The 22853-nt window shown below is 48.5% G+C and overlaps 1 protein-coding gene across 1 annotated transcript; it reads left to right on the forward strand.

Moving 5' to 3' along the window:
• Positions 1–4391: 4391 nt before the first annotated feature.
• LOC306918770 (E3 ubiquitin-protein ligase TRIM39-like) lies at positions 4392–11860 on the forward strand (the record flags this gene model as incomplete). Its single annotated transcript, XM_079531637.1, has 3 exons — positions 4392–4505; positions 9301–9712; positions 11778–11860. The coding sequence occupies 3 exons, from the start codon at positions 4392–4394 to the stop codon at positions 11858–11860; spliced, it is 609 nt and encodes a 202-aa protein (XP_079387763.1).
• Positions 11861–22853: the final 10993 nt, after the last annotated feature.

Genomic DNA, 22853 nt, shown 5'->3' on the forward strand with positions numbered 1-22853 from the left:
ACTGTTGAACTGGTCTGACCTCCTGAAATACACTAGAGACACTGTGTTGAACTGGTCTGACCTCCTGAAAGAAACTAGAGACACTGTGTTGAACTGGTCTGACCTCCTGAAAGACGCTAGAGACACCGTGTTGAACTGGTCTGACCTCCTGAAAGACACTAGAGACACTGTGTTGAACTGGTCTTACCTCCTGAAAGACGCTAGAGACACCGTGTTGAACTGGTCTGACCTCCTGAAAGACACTAGAGACACCGTGTTGAACTGGTCTGACCTCCTGAAAGACACTAGAGACACTGTGTTGAACTGGTCTGACCTCCTGAAAGACACTAGAGACACTGTGTTGAACTGGTCTGACCTCCTGAAAGACACTAGAGACACTGTGTTGAACTGGTCTGACCTCCTGAAAGACACTAGAGACACTGTGTTGAACTGGTCTGACCTCCTGAAAGACGCTAGAGACACTGTGTTGAACTGGTCTGACCTCCTGAAAGACACTAGAGACACTGTGTTGAACTGGTCTGACCTCCTGAAAGACGCTAGAGACACTGTGTTGAACTGGTCTGACCTCCTGAAAGACACTAGAGACACTGTGTTGAACTGGTCTGACCTCCTGAAAGACACTAGAGACACTGTGTTGAACTGGTCTGACCTCCTGAAAGACACTATAGACACTGTGTTGAACTGGTCTGACCTCCTGAAAGACACTAGAGACACTGTGTTGAACTGGTCTGACCTCCTGAAAGACACTAGAGACACTGTGTTGAACTGGTCTGACCTCCTGAAAGACACTAGAGACACTGTGTTGAACTGGTCTGACCTCCTGAAAGACACTAGAGACACTGTGTTGAACTGGTCTGACCTCCTGAAAGAAGACACTAGAGACACTGTTGAACTGGTCTGACCTCCTGAAAGACACTAGAGACACTGTCTTGAACTGGTCTGACCTCCTGAAAGACACTAGAGACACTGTGTTGAACTGGTCTGACATCCTGAAAGACACTAGAGACACTGTGTTGAACTGGTCTGACCTCCTGAAAGACGCTAGAGACACTGTGTTGAACTGGTCTGACCTCCTGAAAGACACTAGAGACACTGTGTTGAACTGGTCTGACCTCCTGAAAGACGCTAGAGACACCGTGTTGAACTGGTCTGACCTCCTGAAAGACACTAGAGACACTGTGTTGAACTGGTCTGACCTCCTGAAAGACGCTAGAGACACCGTGTTGAACTGGTCTGACCTCCTGAAAGACAATAGAGACACTGTGTTGAACTGGTCTGACCTCCTGAAAGACACTAGAGACACTGTGTTGAACTGGTCTGACCTCCTGAAAGACACTAGAGACACTGTGTTGAACTGGTCTGACCTCCTGAAAGACACTAGAGACACTGTGTTGAACTGGTCTGACCTCCTGAAAGAAGACACTAGAGACACTGTTGAACTGGTCTGACCTCCTGAAAGACACTAGAGACACTGTGTTGAACTGGTCTGACCTCCTGAAAGACGCTAGAGACACCGTGTTGAACTGGTCTGACCTCCTGGAAGACACTAGAGACACTGTTGAACTGGTCTGACCTCCTGAAATACACTAGAGACACTGTGTTGAACTGGTCTGACCTCCTGAAAGAAACTAGAGACACTGTGTTGAACTGGTCTGACCTCCTGAAAGACGCTAGAGACACTGTGTTGAACTGGTCTGACCTCCTGAAAGACACTAGAGACACTGTGTTGAACTGGTCTGACCTCCTGAAAGACACTAGAGACACTGTGTTGAACTGGTCTGACCTCCTGAAAGACACTAGAGACACTGTTGAACTGGTCTGACCTCCTGAAAGACACTAGAGACACTGTGTTGAACTGGTCTGACCTCCTGAAAGACACTAGAGACACTGTTGAACTGGTCTGACCTCCTGAAAGACACTAGAGACACTGTATTGAACTGGTCTGACCTCCTGAAAGACACTAGAGACACTGTGTTGAACTGGTCTGACCTCCTGAAAGACACTAGAGACACTGTTGAACTGGTCTGACCTCCTGAAAGACACTAGAGACACTGTTGAACTGGTCTGACCTCCTGAAAGACACTAGAGACACTGTGTTGAACTGGTCTGACCTCCTGAAAGACACTAGAGACACTGTGTTGAACTGGTCTGACCTCCTGAAAGACACTAGAGACACTGTTGAACTGGTCTGACCTCCTGAAAGACACTAGAGACACTGTGTTGAACTGGTCTGACCTCCTGAAAGACGCTAGAGACACTGTGTTGAACTGGTCTGACCTCCTGAAAGACACTAGAGACATTGTGTTGAACTGGTCTGACCTCCTGAAAGACGCTAGAGACACCGTGTTTAACTGGTCTGACCTCCTGAAAGACACTAGAGACACCGTGTTGAACTGGTCTGACCTCCTGAAAGACACTAGAGACATTGTGTTGAACTGGTCTGACCTCCTGAAAGACGCTAGAGACACCGTGTTGAACTGGTCTGACCTCCTGAAAGACACTAGAGACATTGTGTTGAACTGGTCTGACCTCCTGAAAGACGCTAGAGACACCGTGTTTAACTGGTCTGACCTCCTGAAAGACACTAGAGACACTGTGTTGAACTGGTCTGACCTCCTGAAAGACACTAGAGACACTGTGTTGAACTGGTCTGACCTCCTGAAAGACGCTAGAGACACCGTGTTGAACTGGTCTGACCTCCTGAAAGACACTAGAGACACTGTGTTGAACTGGTCTGACCTCCTGAAAGACACTAGAGACACTGTGTTGAACTGGTCTGACCTCCTGAAAGAAACTAGAGACACTGTGTTGAACTGGTCTGACCTCCTGAAAGACACTAGAGACACTGTGTTGAACTGGTCTGACCTCCTGAAAGACACTAGAGACACTTTGTTGAACTGGTCTGACCTCCTGAAAGACACTAGAGACACTGTTGAACTGGTCTGACCTCCTGAAATACACTAGAGACACTGTGTTGAACTGGTCTGACCTCCTGAAAGAAACTAGAGACACCATGTTGAACTGGTCTGACCTCCTGAAAGACGCTAGAGACACCGTGTTGAACTGGTCTGACCTCCTGAAAGACACTAGAGACACTGTGTTGAACTGGTCTTACCTCCTGAAAGACGCTAGAGACACCGTGTTGAACTGGTCTGACCTCCTGAAAGACACTAGAGACACCGTGTTGAACTGGTCTGACCTCCTGAAAGACACTAGAGACACTGTGTTGAACTGGTCTGACCTCCTGAAAGACACTAGAGACACCGTGTTGAACTGGTCTGACCTCCTGAAAGACACTAGAGACACTGTGTTGAACTGGTCTGACCTCCTGAAAGACACTATAGACACTGTGTTGAACTGGTCTGACCTCCTGAAAGACACTAGAGACACTGTGTTGAACTGGTCTGACCTCCTGAAAGACACTAGAGACACTGTGTTGAACTGGTCTGACCTCCTGAAAGACACTAGAGACACTGTGTTGAACTGGTCTGACCTCCTGAAAGACACTAGAGACACTGTGTTGAACTGGTCTGACCTCCTGAAAGACACTAGAGACACTGTGTTGAACTGGTCTGACCTCCTGAAAGAAGACACTAGAGACACTGTTGAACTGGTCTGACCTCCTGAAAGACACTAGAGACACTGTCTTGAACTGGTCTGACCTCCTGAAAGACACTAGAGACACTGTGTTGAACTGGTCTGACATCCTGAAAGACACTAGAGACACTGTGTTGAACTGGTCTGACCTCCTGAAAGACGCTAGAGACACTGTGTTGAACTGGTCTGACCTCCTGAAAGACACTAGAGACACTGTGTTGAACTGGTCTGACCTCCTGAAAGACGCTAGAGACAGCGTGTTGAACTGGTCTGACCTCCTGAAAGACACTAGAGACACTGTGTTGAACTGGTCTGACCTCCTGAAAGACGCTAGAGACACCGTGTTGAACTGGTCTGACCTCCTGAAAGACACTAGAGACACTGTGTTGAACTGGTCTGACCTCCTGAAAGACACTAGAGACACTGTGTTGAACTGGTCTGACCTCCTGAAAGACACTAGAGACACTGTGTTGAACTGGTCTGACCTCCTGAAAGACACTAGAGACACTGTGTTGAACTGGTCTGACCTCCTGAAAGAAGACACTAGAGACACTGTTGAACTGGTCTGACCTCCTGAAAGACGCTAGAGACACTGTGTTCTGTGTCCCAAAATAATCATATTTGAACTGGGGTCCCCCCCAAAACACTGGAGCTGTGTGGAACTCCATATTTGGATGAACCGGACATCATATCTGATGAGGTCAGATTCCATGCATCTCAACGGCTTAAAAGGCTGATTCCACACAGTGTGAGGAGCAGTAGCTTGAGAGAGACGAACCAAACCCAGAGAAGAGATGGAGAAACTGTGTGATTCTGAGATGAGGAGAATTCAGCAATACTCTGTGAATGTAACTCTGGACCCTGATACAGCACATCCATACCTCATCCTGTCTGAGGATGGAAAACAAGTGAGTCATGGAAACGTAAGGAAGAATCTCCCAAACAACAAAGAGAGATTCTCTACATGTATAGATGTCTTAGGAAAACAAAGCTTTTCCACAGGAAGGTTTTACTATGAGGTCCAGGTTGGAGGGAAGACTGCCTGGGATGTAGGAGTGGTCAGAGAGTCCATCAACAGGAAGGGAGTCATCTATGCGTGTCCCAACAATGGTTTCTGGACTATAGGGTTGAGGAATGGAAATGAGTACAAGGCTAATGCTTACCCTGATGTCCTCCTCCCTGTAAGAGAGGAGCTCCAGAAAGTGGGAGTGTTTGTGGATTATGAGAAGGGTCTGGTCTCCTTTTATGATGTGGAGACCAGAGGAAATCTCTACTCTGTCACTGGCTGCTCCTTCACTGAGAGACTATATCCATACTTCTGTCCTTGGCCTAATGCTGGTGGTACAAACTCTGCTCCTCTGATAATCTCTCCTGTCAATCACTCTGATATGAGAGCTGATCTGCATTTACAAGAGAAAAGTTGTTGCATTTATATCCACTATGAGGCATAAATGTGACTGTCTCTCAGCCAATCCTTGAAGCAGACGGGTTTGGGTTGGCCAATCAGGGAAGCCGATGCACAAAACCTCCCGAACACCCTGAGAATGTGTGTCTCTTCCTCAGAGCTGCAGACAGACACAGATATCTGTGGTTCCTGAGAAACCGTCTGATTGGCCAGTCGTCACTGCACACCTCAGGATCATATGAGACACTCTCTGATTGGCCAGTCCACTCGCCACATTTGAGACGGTTCGGTTGGACTTTTCCATCGATTAACCGTTAAGTTGATGAGCTGCTTTTTTTTTTCTTTTTTTTTTTTTTTATCTGCTAATCTCAATTTCCCTCAATATCTAACATAAAAATCTACATTTTGCTGATATACAGAAATAATAAAAAGGTTTATTATATTCCTTCATCAAATATTTATTTGCCGATACAGGGCCCGTCAATGGCCTCTTTGTATGAGGAATAAAATGAAATGAAAAGTGCACTGTCTTGTCTGTCATCACATGCAAAAGAAGAGACGTTTCTGTGGCTACCGAGGTGAGGGGGCTTTTTTTTTTAACCGTCCCACATGTGTGTTCCTCGGCCACACGTGCGCGCAGACAGCATTACATTCACAGAAAACTGCCCAAAACGTACAATGTGTCTGAAGTGCTCTCTCATCTCCAGGTCCTCCTCTATCTCCTCTAACCTCAGTCTGTGAACTCCAGAAGAACTGCACCTTCCTCCAGATGGTCCTCCGAGCCGGTAGAGCTCACAGCCTGTCATGGATCATGTGAGACATCCTCATGGTGAGATGTACGACCATACTTTGAATTGAACCAGTGCTTCTCAATCTCTTCACGGCCTCCCCAAATAAATCATGTTTGAACTGCGGTCTCCCCAAAAGTATTCTGGAGCTGTGTGGAACTCCATATTTGGATGAAACTGACATCATATTTGTCTGGAGCTTTGTAAGTAGCCTTGCCGAGCCTTGAGGCCCATAGGGCAGGAGCCAATGTCCTGTTTCTGTAGCCATGAGGCACATAGGGCAGGAACCTATCTCCTGTTTCTGTAGCCATGAGGCCCATAGGGCAGGAACCTATCTCCTGTTTCTGTAGCCATGAGGCCCATAGGGCAGGAACCTATCTCTTGTTTCTGTAGCCATGAGGCCCATAGGGCAGGAACCTATCTCTTGTTTCTGTAGCCATGAGGCACATAGGGCAGGAACCTATCTCTTGTTTCTGTAGCCATGAGGCCCATAGGGCAGGAACCTATCTCTTGTTTCTGTAGCCATGAGGCCCATAAGGCAGGAACCTATCTCCTGTTTCTGTAGCCATGAGGCCCATAGGGCAGGAACCTATCTCTTGTTTCTGTAGCCATGAGGCCCATAGGGCAGGAACCTATCTCTTGTTTCTGTAGCCATGAGGCCCATAGGGCAGGAACCTATCTCTTGTTTCTGTAGCCATGAGGCCCATAGGGCAGGAACCTATCTCCTGTTTCTGTAGCCATGAGGCCCATAGGGCAGGAACCTATCTCCTGTTTCTGTAGCCATGAGGCCCATAGGGCAGGAACCTATCTCTTGTTTCTGTAGCCATGAGGCCCATAGGGCAGGAACCTATCTCTTGTTTCTGTAGCCATGAGGCCCATAGGGCAGGAACCTATCTCTTGTTTCTGTAGCCATGAGGCCCATAGGGCAGGAACCTATCTCTTGTTTCTGTAGCCATGAGGCCCATAGGGCAGGAACCTATCTCTTGTTTCTGTAGCCATGAGGCCCATAGGGCAGGAACCTATCTCTTGTTTCTGTAGCCATGAGGCCCATAGGGCAGGAACCTATCTCTTGTTTCTGTAGCCATGAGGCCCATAGGGCAGGAACCTATCTCTTGTTTCTGTAGCCATGAGGCCCATAGGGCAGGAACCTATCTCTTGTTTCTGTAGCCATGAGGCCCATAGGGCAGGAACCTATCTCTTGTTTCTGTAGCCATGAGGCCCATAGGGCAGGAACCTATCTCTTGTTTCTGTAGCCATGAGGCCCATAGGGCAGGAACCTATCTCTTGTTTCTGTAGCCATGAGGCCCATAGGGCAGGAACCTATCTCTTGTTTCTGTAGCCATGAGGCCCATAGGGCAGGAACCTATCTCTTGTTTCTGTAGCCATGAGGCCCATAGGGCAGGAACCTATCTCTCGTTTCTGTAGCCATGAGGCCCATAGGGCAGGAACCTATCTCTTGTTTCTGTAGCCATGAGGCCCATAGGGCAGGAACCTATCTCTTGTTTCTGTAGCCATGAGGCCCATAGGGCAGGAACCTATCTCTTGTTTCTGTAGCCATGAGGCCCATAGGGCAGGAACCTATCTCTTGTTTCTGTAGCCATGAGGCCCATAGGGCAGGGGCCAATTTCCTGTTTCTGTAGCCATGAGGCAGCTTGATGTACAAGTACACCCCCTGGACATGACGCTAGTATGTCACAGGGACTTACCCCCCCCAATCCAACCCTTGATGCTGAGTGCCAAGCAGGGAGGCACTGGGTCCCTTTTTTCAGAGTCTTTGGTATGATTCGGTCAGGGATCGAACCCTGACCTCCCAGTCTCAGGGCGGACACTCTAACCACAAGGCCACTGAGCTGGTTGGAGCTGTGTGGAACTCCATATTTGGATGAACCTGACATCATTATCTGATGAGGTCAGATTCCATGCATCTCAACGGCTTAAAAGGCTGATTCCACACAGTGTGAGGAGCAGTAGCTTGAGAGAGACAACCAAACCCCGAGAAGAGATGGAGAAACTGTGTGATTCTGAGATGAGGAGAAATCAGCAAAACTCTGTGAATGTAACTCTGGACCCTGATACGGCACATCCCAGCCTCATCCTGTCTGAGGATGGAAAACAAGTGAGTCATGGAAACACAGAGAGATTCTCATATTGTGTCTGTGTCTTAGGAAAACAAAGCTTTTCATCCGGAAGGTTTTACTAAGAGGTTGAGGTTGGAGGGAAGACTAACTGGACAATAGGAGTGACCATCAACAGGAAGGTAGACATCAAACTGAGACCCAACAACGGTTACTGGACTATAAGGTTGAGGAATGGAAATGAGTACGGGGCTAAAGCTGGCCCTGCTGTCCTCCTCCCTGTAAGAGAGGAGCTCCAGAAAGTGGGAGTGTTTGTGGATTATGAGGAGGGTCTGGTCTCCTTTTATGATGTAGAGACCAGAGTAAATCTCTACTCTTTCACTGGCTGCTCCTTCACTGAGAGACTATATCCATACTTCTGTCCTTGGCCTAATGCTGGTGGTACAAACTCTGCTCCTCTGATAATCTCTCATGTCAATCATTCTGATATGAGAACTGATCTGCATTTACAAGAGAATGTGTGAATGACACAGTACAAGGACGGATCACGCCGGCCTACTTGGGGCCATGCATGTTGGGAACGATGCAAGTTGTTGCATTTATATCCACTATGAGGCATAAATGTGACGATGTATCTCAGCCAATCCTTGAAGCAGACGGGTTTGGGTTGGCCAATCCGGGAAGCCGATGCACAAAACCTCCCGAACACCCTGAGAATGTGTGTCTCTTCCTCAGAGCTGCAGACAGACACAGATATCTGTGGTTCCTGAGAAACCGTCTGATTGGCCAGTCGTCACTCTGGTTCATACTTTGAATTGAACCAGTGCTTCTCAATCTCTTCACGGCCTCCCAAAATAATTCATATTTGAACTGCGGTCCCCCCAAAACAGTCTGATTGGAGCTGTGTGGAGCTGTGTGGAACTCCATATTTGGATGAACCTGACGTCATGGAGCTGTGTAAGTAGCCTTGCTGAGCCATGAGGCCCATAGGGCAGGAACCAATCTCCTGTTTCTGTAGCCATGAGGCCCATAGGGCAGGAACCAATCGAGGCCCATAGGGCAGGAACCAATCTCCTGTTTCTGTAGCCATGAGGCCCATATTTGGATGAACTCTGACATATCTGATGAGGTCAGATTCCATGCATCTCGACGGCATAAATGGCTGATTCCACACAGTGTGAGGAGCAGTAGCTTGAGAGAGACGAAGCAAACCCAGAGAAGAGATGGAGAAACTGTGTGATTCTGAGATGAGGAGAATTCAGCAATACTCTGTGAATGTAACTCTGGACCCTGATACGGCACATCCATACCTCATCCTGTCTGAGGATGGGAAACACATCCATACCTCATCCTGTCTGAGGATGGGAAACAAGTGAGTGATGGAAACGTAAGGAAGAATCTCCCCAAAAACAAAGAGAGATTCTCTCCATGTGTCTGTGTCTTAGGAAAACAAAGCTTTTCCACAGGAAGGTTTTACTATGAGGTCCAGGTTGGAGGGAAGACTGACTGGACAATAGGAGTGGCCAGAGAGTCCATCAACAGGAAGGGAGACATCAAACTGAGACCCAACAACGGTTACTGGACTATAGTGTTGAGGAATGGAAATGTGTACAAGGCTAAAGCTGGCCCTGCTGTCCTCCTCCCTGTAAGAGAGGAGATCCAGAAAGTGGGAGTGTTTGTGGATTATGAGGAGGGTCTGGTCTCCTTTTATGATGTGGAGACCAGAGTAAATCTCTACTCTTTCACTGGCTGCTCCTTCACTGAGAGACTATATCCATACTTCTGTCCAGGTTTGAACCAAAATGGTACAAACTCTGCTCCTCTGATAATCTCTCCAGTCAACAGTGGTGACAATTGGTTTTGGCAAGCTATGGCAACTGTGAGAAATGTACCAAAATACGAAAAAATGCAAAAAAGGGCAAATGACCACACCCAAAAAAAGAACATTTGCCAAGAAATAGGCACGGCGCATGCACACGCACACAAACTTGCCACACCTTATCTTTTTCTTTAGCTGAAGACGCCACTTGCCTCTCAGACCCAAAACGTAGAATATTGTGTTATCGTTGGATAAGATGGCCTATCTCGGCCAATATTGTGTCCGTAGGAGACCATTTCAAAAATTGGCTTGTGATTGGCTGTCAGTGGGGTAGGGAGCGCTGTGATTGGTTGTCAGTGAGGTAGGGAGCGCTCTGATTGGTTGTCAGTGAGGTTGGGAGCGCTGTGATTGGTTGTCAGTGAGGTAGGGAGCGCTGTGATTGGTTGTGCTGTGTTCATTTGTAGCGCACACAAGTGGTTCCACAAGCGTTCCCAGACTTTTTTGAGTGGTGTAAACCACTCCTACAACTGGCTTTGTTAGTTTACGTGTCTGTTCGTACCAAAAAATGAGCATGGTTGCTATGGTCACCCAGTTCACACGGGTTTGATTTCATTACGTCAGACATTACGTCAGACCACAGTTGATCAGTCTATATAAGACCTTACACGACTCAGTTCACACAGGTGTGATTTTTCTCCCTGAGAATAAAAACGTCTGTGTTTCCGAGGCTACTGGAATGTGACTTGAGCCTCATTCAGAGGTGCTTTTTACCCTGGAAGCCCCAACCATGCTTTTTGGTAACATTTTTAATTTAATTAATTACTTAATTGATATTTTGTTCTGTTCTTTTTTAACCTAAACATCATCATTGATGTTCATTGTTTAGTGTTGCAATGCCATTGGTCATGATATTTGCATATAAATACCCCCCACAGAGGCACATATTTACACAACTTCAAAATCTCTGGACATTTGTATTATTTTATTATTTAAACAAGTCAGATTCCTCTGTGGGTGATGAGGCACAGATCTGATTCCTCTGTGGGTGATGAGGCACAGATCTGATTCCTCTGTGGATGATGAGGCACAGATCTGATTCCTCTGTGGATGATGAGGCACAGATCTGATTCCTCTGTGGATGATGAGGCACAGATCTGATTCCTCTGTGGGTGATGAGGCACAGATCTGATTCCTCTGTGGATGATGAGGCACAGATCTGATTCCTCTGTGGATGATGAGGCACAGATCTGATTCCTCTGTGGATGATGAGGCACAGATCTGATTCCTCTGTGGATGATGAGGCACAGATCTGATTCCTCTGTGGATGATGAGGCACAGATCTGATTCCTCTGTGGATGATGAGGCACAGATCTGATTCCTCTGTGGGTGATGAGGCACAGATCTGATTCCTCTGTGGATGATGAGGCACAGATCTGATTCAGGCTGTATTTGGCTGCCAGTGAAAAGGTCCTTTCAGATGGGCAGCGATTAACGCACACAGTAATTCATTTTCAACTCATTTGACTCATTTGACTTTAAACAAAGGGTCAATGTGCAAGGATCAGACCCCATGCTGTGTCTTTGTTGAGCATGGGGAGTAGATTCCATGTAGATGTCCACAAATGTCCACAAATCTTCAGTAAATTGTTTTCTCGGTAAATGTCCACAGATGTCCGTTAACATCCCGTAATCAGGGAATTAACCGGGAAAAAACCATTTGGCATTAAAGCCCGTTTTTGCCTACTTTCACCCTGTGTACATTTTGCTGAGATACAGAAAGAATACAAAAGGTATATTATATTCCTTAATGAAATATGTATTTGCCCCTTTCAGATACAGGGCCAGTCAACGGCATATGAGGAATAAAATTAAATGAAAAGTGCACTGTCTTGTCTGTCATCACATGCAAAAGAAGAGACGTTTCTGTGGCTACCGAGGTGAGGGGGCTTTTTTTTTTAACCGTCCCACATGTGTGTTCCTCGGCCACACGTGCGCGCAGACAGCATTACATTCACAGAAAACTGCCCAAAACGTATAATGTGTCTGAAGTGCTCTCTCATCTCCAGGTCCTCCTCTATCTCCTCTAACCTCAGTCTGTGAACTCCAGAAGAACTGCACCTTCCTCCAGATGGTCCTCCGAGCCGGTAGAGCTCACAGCCTGTCATGGATCATGTGAGACATCCTCATGGTGAGATGTACGACCATACTTTGAATTGAACCAGTGCTTCTCAATCTCTTCACGGCCTCCCAAAATAATTCATATTTGAACTGCGGTCCCCCCAAAACAGTCTGATTGGAGCTGTGTGGAGCTGTGTGGAACTCCATATTTGGATGAACCTGACGTCATGGAGCTGTGTAAGTAGCCTTGCTGAGCCATGAGGCCCATAGGGCAGGAACCAATCTCCTGTTACTGTAGCCATGAGGCCCATAGGGCAGGAACCAATCGAGGCCCATAGACACGCACACAAACTTGCCACACCTTATCTTTTTCTTTAGCTGAAGACGCCACTTGCCTCTCAGACCCAAAACGTAGAATATTGTGTTATCGTTGGATAAGATGGCGTATCTCGGCCAATATTGTGTCCGTAGGAGACCATTTCAAAAATTGGCTTGTGATTGGCTGTCAGTGGGGTAGGGAGCGCTGTGATTGGTTGTCAGTGAGGTAGGGAGCGCTCTGATTGGTTGTCAGTGAGGTTGGGAGCGCTGTGATTGGTTGTCAGTGAGGTAGGGAGCGCTGTGATTGGTTGTGCTGTGTTCATTTGTAGCGCACACAAGTGGTTCCACAAGCGTTCCCAGACTTTTTTGAGTGGTGTAAACCACTCCTACAACTGGCTTTGTTAGTTTACGTGTCTGTTCGTACCAAAAAATGAGCATGGTTGCTATGGTCACCCAGTTCACACGGGTTTGATTTCATTACGTCAGACATTACGTCAGACCACAGTTGATCAGTCTATATAAGACCTTACACCACTCAGTTCACACGGGTGTGATTTTTCTCCCTGAGAATAAAAACGTCTGTGTTTCCGAGGCTACTGGAATGTGACTTGAGCCTCATTCAGAGGTGCTTTTTACCCTGGAAGCCCCAACCATGCTTTTTGGTAACATTTTTTATTTAATTAATTACTTAATTGATATTTTGTTCTGTTCTTTTTTAACCTAAACATCATCATTGATGTTCATTGTTTAGTGTTGCAATGCCATTGGTCATGATATTTGCATATAAATACCCCCCACAGAGTCACACATTTACACAACTTCAAAATCTCTGGACATTTTTATTATTTTATTATTTAAACAAGTCAGATTCCTCTGTGGATGATGAGGCACAGATCTGATTCCTCTGTGGATGATGAGGCACAGATCTGATTCCTCTGTGGATGATGAGGCACAGATCTGATTCCTCTGTGGATGATGAGGCACAGATCTGATTCCTCTGTGGATGATGAGGCACAGATCTGATTCCTCTGTGGGTGATGAGGCACAGATCTGATTCCTCTGTGGATGATGAGGCACAGATCTGATTCCTCTGTGGGTGATGAGGCACAGATCTGATTCCTCTGTGGGTGATGAGGCACAGATCTGATTCAGGCTGTATTTGGCTGCCAGTGAAAAGGTCCTTTCAGATGGGCAGCGATTAACGCACACAGTAATTCATTTTCAACTCATTTGACTTATAGGTGCAGCTCCATTAAATTGACCTGGATTGTGTTGAGCTTTTTTATTTTACGCTTGCGTTGTTCCGCCTCCTCATGAGCAGAGCTGTGGTTGGTCCAGACCCTCATGAGCAGAGCTGTGGTTGGTCCAGACCCTCATGAGCAGAGCTGTGGTTGGTCCAGACCCTCATGAGCAGAGCTGTGGTTGGTCCAGACCCTCATGAGCAGAGCTGTGGTTGGTCCAGACTGCTCCTGGTCTGAAAGGGCCTTAAACGGGCCTAACTCTGGGGGCCACGGGGATCCAACCGTCTGAAAGGGCCTTAAAGTAGCTATAAGCAATTATGTCAACATTTGTTTTTGTTATTCACACAGCCAGCAAAGTGAAACGCTCCCCATTGTTGTTCTCTCTGACACATCTAGGGGCCACAATCTACACTCATAGATATTCCTAGAAGCTTTGTCATTGGTTGAAAAAAAAGAAAAAACAGTCAAAATGAATAACCAATCAGGAAGTAGACAGGTAAATCGACCAATGACAAAGCTTCTAGGAGAATCTTTGAATGCAGATTGCGGCCCATAGATGTGTCCCTCTTTTTTTGAGTGGTGTAAACCACTCCTACAACTGGCTTTTTTGTGCAGAAAAAATGAGCATGGTTGCTATGTTCAAAATAATTTCTGACTTAATTAAATCACACCCGGGTGAACTGGATGACCGTAGCAACCATGCTCATTTTCTCTGCACAAAAAAAGCCAGTTGTGAAATCACATCCAGGTGTGATTTCATTACGTCAGATCAGAGCTGATCAGGCTATATAATACCTTACCTTATATAATACCTCACATCGGACAAAAACTCCAGCTGAATCAACTTCATGGTCACAAATCATCACATCAGAAGACGACCCTACCTAGCCAAAGATCTTGACATTACGTCAGACCACAGCTGATCATGCTATATAAAACCTTACACCACTCAGTTCACACGAGTGTGATTTTTTCCCCCATTGCTGGCTGTCTGAATACCAGGAAGAAAAAAATAAGGTCATTAACATTTTGACAAACCTGCACGGTTCCCATCCGGCCGCTCTGTCTCCTGAGACACCAGCACCCCCTGCTGTTTGACGCTGTCCTCACAATGTGGTCCATTCTCAAATTCTACACACATTTGGCCCTGGCCTGTACAAGTACAGTGATACACTGCACGCACGCACGCACGCACGCACACACGCACGCACGCACGCACAGAGAGATAACATGCCCTTGGCTCTAGATCAAAGTCTCTCTCTCTCTCTCTCTCTCTCTCTCTCTCTCTCTCTCTCTCTCTCTCTCTCTCTCTCTTATTAGATTTTCCATCCCAGCACTCTAAAGCAATGAGTTTTCGGGGGGATTGATAACGTTATCAGTGTTTTGGTAATTTTGATAACGTTATCAGTTCCGGCAAGGATGATAAAGATATATCATTAGGAGTGATGGCAGCCGATTGGATGGCGTGAGAGGTAACAAGACAACTCACCCTTTTTGCCCCTCCAAGTGAGTTGTCCGGACATCTCACCCCGAACGTCCGGACAACTCACCAGGGGTGAGATGTCTTCACTTTCGGGGGTGAGATGTCTTCACTTTCACTTTCAACTTTCAATATTGCTTTGCTATTCAGATGTAATTCAGTCAGTATAAGTAGGCTTATTAGAACTGTGATTGATTGATCATGCGTGCGTTGGGAGTGCAGTCTTAATTAGCAACTTTGTACAGCCGAGACTCTGCCTTTGAAGCACAAACATTATCCACAAACGACCCCCCCCCCCCCCCCCCCCCCTCAATGCTGCATAGAGAGAGAGAGAGAGATGCTCTATTCCTTACTTACAACAGTGTTTCACCGGATTTTACTGTTAAATAAATAAATAATTAGCGCGTGACTGCGCACGTCCGTAGGAACCGATAGTTAGATCCGAAATTGAATTAGGCCTACTGTAATGGGTGCCACGGAAAGTACAGACAACTCACCCCGCAATGTCAGAAAGTGAAGACAACTCACCGGGGTGAGTTGTCCGGACTCTCGGGGTGAGCTGTCCGTCCTTTCTCGCCCAACTCGCCCCAGCGGAAAGTGAAGACAACTCACCGGGGTGAGTTGTCCATTATTCGCGTGAGACACTGTTAATTAGGAGAGGGAGCCGATTGGATGGCGTGAGACACTGTTTATTACATCACTTCTCTGTGGCCATGGCCAAGATATTCCGTGCGTGCGTGCGCGCGTGCGTGCGTGCGTGCGTGCGTGCGTGCTCCTGACAGGAGCAGCTATTTTACTGTTGTGGAAATACATATTTTCTTTTAGGTATTTGTACTTTACTAGAGTATTTACATTCCAATACTTTTACTTAATTTACTCCACTACAGCTCAGATCCAACTATTGGATGGAGTACTATTACTTGAGCTTGTAGATCAGCTTTTTTTATATCCTTTATTTACCCAGGGTAGTAGCTGAGCACAAGTGCTCATTTTCAGCAACGCCCTGCACACACACACACACACACACACACACACACACACACACACACACACACACACACACACACACACACACAAACACATTAAAACCTGGGAGCTGACCAGTACAACCACAGTCTTATACTGTTGGCCACTAAGCAGCTAAGCTAAGCAGCTCCAGGGGGGGCCATTTCTACAAATGTCTTCTAATTCTTTCTCTCTCTCTCTGGCTAAGAATAGCAGCCGGTGGGGCGCCCGCTGGCCTAGCGGTCCAGGCGCATCATGCCCCATATAGGCTCTGGCCTGACAGCGCGTTGCGTTCATGACGACCTTTGCTGCATGTCTCTCCCCTTCTCTCTCTCTCTCTCTCTCTCTCTCTCTCTCTCTCTCTCTCTCTCTCTCTCTCTCCCCTTCTCTCTCTCTCTCTCTCTCTCTCTCTCTCTCTCTCTCTCTCTCTCTCCCCTTCTCTCTCTCTCTCTCTCTCTCTCTCTCTCTCTCTCTCTCTCTCTCTCTCTCTCTCTCTCTCTCTCTCCTGTCAATCTTCACTTGATACTCTCAATTAAGGCACAAAAGCCAAAAACAAATCTAAAAAATAATAGCAAAAATACTATTTTTTTAATTATCGTGGGAACACACAGCCCTCCTAGGAGACACAGACTGGTTTCTGAACCGCCCACAGCCCTCCTATGAGACACAGACTGGTTTCTGAACCGCCCACAGCCCTCCTATGAGACACAGACTTGTTTCTGAACCGCCCACAGCCCTCCTATGAGACACAGACTTGTTTCTGAACCGCCCACAGCCCTCCTATGAGACACAGACTGGTTTCTGAACCGCCCACAGCCCTCCTATGAGACACAGACTGGTCTCTGAACCGCCCACAGCCCTCCTATGAGACACAGACTGGTTTCTGAACCGCCAACATCCCTCCTACAGACTGGTTTCTGAACCGCCGACACAGACTGGTTTCTGAACCGCCCACAGCCCTCCTATGAGACACAGACTGGTTTCTGAACCGCCCACAGCCCTCCTATGAGACACAGACTGGTTTCTGAACCGCACACAGCCCTCCTATGAGACACAGACTGGTTTCTGAACCGCCCACAGCCCTCCTATGAGACACAGACTGGTTTCTGAACCGCCCACAGCCCTCCTATATGACACAGACTGGTTTCTGAACCGCCCACAGCCCTCCTATGAGACACAGACTGGTTTATTTTTTTCTTTTCTTTTTTTAATAATTTTTATCCCACGATTTTGTAACCCATTTTTCACCCCTGTTTCAATTATCTAATGTGATCCTGGTCTCTACACACCCTCCGCCAACCTAGTCCCCATATATGGGGACATGGGGAGAGCAACAGACTTGAACTCATGCTTCCTTCATGCCTGAGTGTCCAAGTTGCTCCTTTAAACCTGACGGGGGGGAGTTTCCCTGGTTGGACGTAGCACGTGGAAGGAACACGTTATTCCAACCAGTTCCTTTCCCCTCCATCAGGCGCCCCGGCTGGCCAGGGAGAGGCAGTTTAGAGACCAGGATTACTTCATGTTTTTTGTGAGGGTACCTACCCTAGGGGACACGGGGAGAACATGCAAACTCCGCACAGAAAGGACCTTTCGTCAACCCCGCCTCGGGTATGGGCACTGATGACGCGGAGGAGGAGACACGCCGCCAGCACCCACAGCGTCCCTAGCGGGAATCGGACCCAGGACCTTCTAGCTGTGAGGCGACAGCACTACCAACTGTGCCACCGTGCCCCCGACAGACTGGTTTCTGAACCGCCCACAGCCCTCCTATGAGACACAGACTGGTTTCTGAACCGCCCACATCCCTCCTATGAGACACAGACTGGTTTCTGAACCTCCCACAGCCCTCCTATGAGACAGACTGGTTTCTGAACCGCCCACAGCCCTCCTATGAGACACAGACTGGTTTCTGAACCGCCCACAGCCCTCCTATGAGACACAGACTGGTTTCTGAACCGCCCACATCCCTCCTACAGACTGGTTTCTGAACCGCCCACAGCCCTCCTATGAGACACAGACTGGTTTCTGAACCGCCCACAGCCCTCCTATGAGACACAGACTGGTTTCTGAACCGCCCACAGCCCTCCTATGAGACACAGACTGGTTTCTGAACCGCCCACAGCCCTCCTATGAGACACAGACTGGTTTCTGAACCGCCCACAGCCCTCCTACAGACTGGTTTCTGAACCGCCCACAGCCCTCCTATGAGACACAGACTGGTTTCTGAACTGCCCACATCCCTCCTACAGACTGGTTTCTGAACCGCCCACATCCCTCCTACAGACTGGTTTCTGAACCGCCCACAGCCCTCCTATGAGACACAGACTGGTTCCTGAACCGCCCACAGCCCTCCTATGAGACACAGACTGGTTTCTGAACCGCCCACAGCCCTCCTACAGACTGGTTTCTGAACCGCCCACATCCCTCCTACAGACTGGTTTCTGAACCGCCCACAGCCCTCCTAAATGACACAGACTGGTTTCTGAACCGCCCACAGCCCTCCTATGAGACACAGACTGGTTTCTGAACCGCCCACATCCCTCCTATGAGACACAGACTGGTTTCTGAACCGCCCACAGCCCTCCTATATGACACAGACTGGTTTCTGAACCGCCCACAGCCATCCTATGAGACACAGACTGGTTTCTGAACCGCCCACAGCCCTCCTATGAGACACAGACTGGTTTCTGAACCTTCCACAGCCCTCCTATGAGACACAGACTGGTTTCTGAACCGCCCACATCCCTCCTACAGACTGGTTTCTGAACCGCCCACAGCCCTCCTATGAGACACAGACTGGTTTCTGAACCGCCCACAGCCCTCCTATGAGACACAGACTGGTTTCTGAACCGCCCACAGCCCTCCTATGAGACACAGACTGGTTTCTGAACCGCCCACAGCCCTCCTATGAGACACAGACTGGTTTCTGAACCGCCCACAGCCCTCCTATGAGACACAGACTGGTTTCTGAACCGCCCACAGCCCTCCTATGAGACAGACTGGTTTCTGAACCGCCCACAGCCCTCCTATGAGACACAGACTGGTTTCTGAACTGCCCACAGCCCTCCTATGAGACACAGACTTGTTTCTGAACCGCCCACATCCCTCCTACAGACTGGTTTCTGAACCGCCCACAGCCCTCCTATGAGACACAGACTGGTTTCTGAACCGCCCACATCCCTCCTATGAGACACAGACTGGTTTCTGAACCGCCCACAGCCCTCCTATGAGACACAGACTGGTTTCTGAACCGCCCACATCCCTCCTGTGAGACACAGACTGGTTTCTGAACCGCCCACAGCCCTCCTATGAGACAGACTGGTTTCTGAACCGCCCACAGCCCTCCTATGAGACACAGACTGGTTTCTGAACCGCCCACAGCCCTCCTACAGACTGGTTTCTGAACCGCCCACAGCCCTCCTATGAGACACAGACTGGTTTCTGAACCGCTCACATCCCTCCTACAGACTGGTTTCTGAACCGCCCACATCCCTCCTACAGACTGGTTTCTGAACCGCCCACATCCCTCCTACAGACTGGTTTCTGAACCGCCCACATCCCTCCTATGAGACACAGACTGGTTTCTGAACCGCCCACATCCCTCCTATGAGACACAGACTGGTTTCTGAACCGCCCACAGCCCTCCTATGAGACACAGACTGGTTTCTGAACCGCCCACATCCCTCCTATGAGACACAGACTGGTTTCTGAACCGCCCACAGCCCTCCTATGAGACAGACTGGTTTCTGAACCGCCCACAGCTCTCCTATGAGACACAGACTGGTTTCTGAACTGCCCACAGCCCTCCTATGAGACACAGACTGGTTTCTGAACCGCCCACATCCCTCCTACAGACTGGTTTCTGAACCGCCCACATCCCTCCTACAGACTGGTTTCTGAACCGCCCACATCCCTCCTATGAGACACAGACTGGTTTCTGAACCGCCCACAGCCCTCCTATGAGACACAGACTGGTTTCTGAACCGCCCACATCCCTCCTATGAGACACAGACTGGTTTCTGAACCGCCCACAGCCCTCCTATGAGACAGACTGGTTTCTGAACCGCCCACAGCCCTCCTATGAGACAGACTGGTTTCTGAACCGCCCACAGCCCTCCTATGAGACACAGACTGGTTTCTGAACCGCCCACATCCCTCCTATGAGACACAGACTGGTTTCTGAACCGCCCACAGCCCTCCTATGAGACACAGACTAGTTTCTGAACCGCCCACAGCCCTCCTATGAGACACAGACTGGTTTCTGAACCGCCCACAGCCCTCCTATGAGACACAGACTGGTTTCTTTTTTTCTTTTCTTTTTTTAATAATTTTTATCCCACGATTTTGTAACCCATTTTTCACCCCTGTTTCAATTATCTAATGTGATCCTGGTCTCTACACACCCTCCGCCAACCTAGTTTGATTGATTGATTGATTGAAAAATGTATTAACAGTTTGCAGAATTACAGTACATTTCAAGCACAAACTCAATACAAAGGCTGTTAACTGTGAGTGGACGACCCAATTAAGCATTACACTTGTTTCCAATAGGGTCCACCATGTTCAAAATAATCATCAAAAACATTTAGAGACGTACAAATAGACACTTTTATATAGACAAAGGACAGAACAGGAATTCATCATAAAGGAGGTAAAAAGGGAAAAGTAACATATACAGTGAGGGAAAAAAAGGGGTGAGCGGTGGGGGGGATTCACGTTCAGCTCCGTTAATTTGTTTGTTTTCCTTGGAGGAGCTGCGTTGGGTCACCAAGTCGGCTCCGTGGCCGTATCCTGAGTTGGCTGTGTGGCCGTGACCGTCTCTTGTGTTGTCCTTGTGTTGGGTCCCCAAGTCGGCTCCGTGGCCGTACCTTGAGTTGGCTGTGTGGCCGTGACCGTCTCTTGTGTTGTCCTTGCGTTGGGTCCCCAAGTCGGCTCAGTGGCCATACCTTGAGTTGGCTGTGTGGCCGCGACCGTCTCTTGTGTTGTCCTTGCGTCCGTGTTAGTCCCCATATATGGGGGACATGGGGAGAGCAACAGATTTGAACTCATGCTTCCTTCATGCCTGAGTGTCCAAGTTGCTCCTTTACACCTGACGGGGGGGAGTTTCCCTGGTTGGACGTAGCGTGTGGAAGGAACACGTTATTCCAACCAGTTCCTTTCCCCTCCATCAGGCGCCCCGGCTGGCCAGGGGGAGGAATTTTAGAGACCAGGATTACTGCATGTTTTTTGTGAGGGTACCTACCCTAGGGGACACGGGGAGAACATGCAAACTCCGCACAGAAAGGACCTTTCGCCAACCCCGCCTCGGGTATGGGCACTGATGACGCGGAGGAGGACACACGCCGCCAGCACCCACAGCGTCCCTAGCGGGAATCGAACCCAGGACCTTCTAGCTGTGAGGCGACAGCACTAACTGTGCCACCGTGCCCCCGACAGACTGGTTTCTGAACCGCCCACAGCCCTCCTATGAGACACAGACTGGTTTCTGAACCGCCCACATCCCTCCTATGAGACACAGACTGGTTTCTGAACCGCCCACAGCCCTCCTATGAGACAGACTGGATTCTGAACCGCCCACAGAGACACAGACTGGTTTCTAAACCGCCCACAGCCCTCCTATGAGACAGACTGGATTCTGAACCGCCCACAGAGACACAGACTGGTTTCTGAACCGCCCACATGAGACAGACTGGTTTCTGAACCCCCCACAGCCCTCCTATAAGACACAGACTGGTTTCTGAACCGCCCACAGCCCTCCTATGAGACACAGACTTGTTTATTTATTTATTTGTTTTTTTAATAATTTTTATCCCACGATTTTGTAACCCATTTTTCACCCCTGTGTCAATTATCTAATGTGATCCTGGGATCTACACACCCTCCGCCAACCTAGTCCCCATATATGGGGGACATGGGGAGAGCAACTGACTTGAACTCATGCTTCCTTCATGCCTGAGTGTCCAAGCAATCCTTTACACCTGACGGGGGGAGTTTCCCTGGTTGGACGTAACGCGTGGAAGGAACACGTTATTCCAACCAGTTCCTTTCCCCTCCATCAGGCGCCCCGGCTGGCCAGGGGGAGGCAGTTTAGAGACCAGGATTACTGCATGTTTTTTGTGAGGGTACCTACCCTAGGGAAATGAAATGAAATATTTACCCAGGGTATCTGGGCTAAGCTCAAGAACTTGTTTCCAGCCAGGCCCTGCTCATAGAACATTTCATCGTAGTGGTTCAATGCCTTGTTCAAGGGCACTTTAGCGGTGGTAATTTTAACGTGTCGGACCACTGATTCGAACTGGCGACCTTCCGGTATCAAGACCGCTCCGCAATCCGTTCGGCCACCGCTGCCACAAGGGGGACACGGGGAGAACATGCAAACTCCACACAGACTGGTTTCTGAACCGCCCACAGCACAGCCCTCCTATGAAACAGACTGGTTTCTGAACCGCCCCCCAGCCCTCCTATGAGACACAGACTGGTTTCTGAACTGCCCACAGCCCTCCTATGAGACACAGACTGGTTTCTGAACTGCCCACAGCCCTCCTATGAGACACAGACTGGTTTCTGAACCGCCCACAGCCCTCCTATGAGACACAGACTGAGTGGAAAATATGCCATTTTACCATGTTTATAAGTGAGGACCTATTATATGAAGATAGGTTGAAAAGTGGTGATCAAGTGGTCCTTTAAATATTATATTCAAATATTTTAACTCTCCAGACAGAGCATAAAATAATGGTCCATTTGGTTAGAAACTATCCATTATTTAGCTGGGGACCACCTGGAACCCCCTCAAGGACCACTGGTGGTCCCTGGACCACCTGGAACCCCCTCAAGGACCACTGGTGGTCCATGGACCACCTGGAACCCCCTCAAGGACCACTGGTGGTCCCTGGACCACCTGGAACCCCCTCAACGACCACTGGTGGTCCATGGACCACCTGGAACCCCCTCAAGGACCACTGTTGGTCCCTGGACCACCTGGAACCCCCTCAAGGACCACTAGT

The sequence above is a fragment of the Electrona antarctica genome (assembly GCF_951216825.1).
Source record: "Electrona antarctica genome assembly, contig: scaffold_90, whole genome shotgun sequence".
NCBI classification, from domain to species: Eukaryota; Metazoa; Chordata; class Actinopteri; order Myctophiformes; family Myctophidae; genus Electrona; species Electrona antarctica.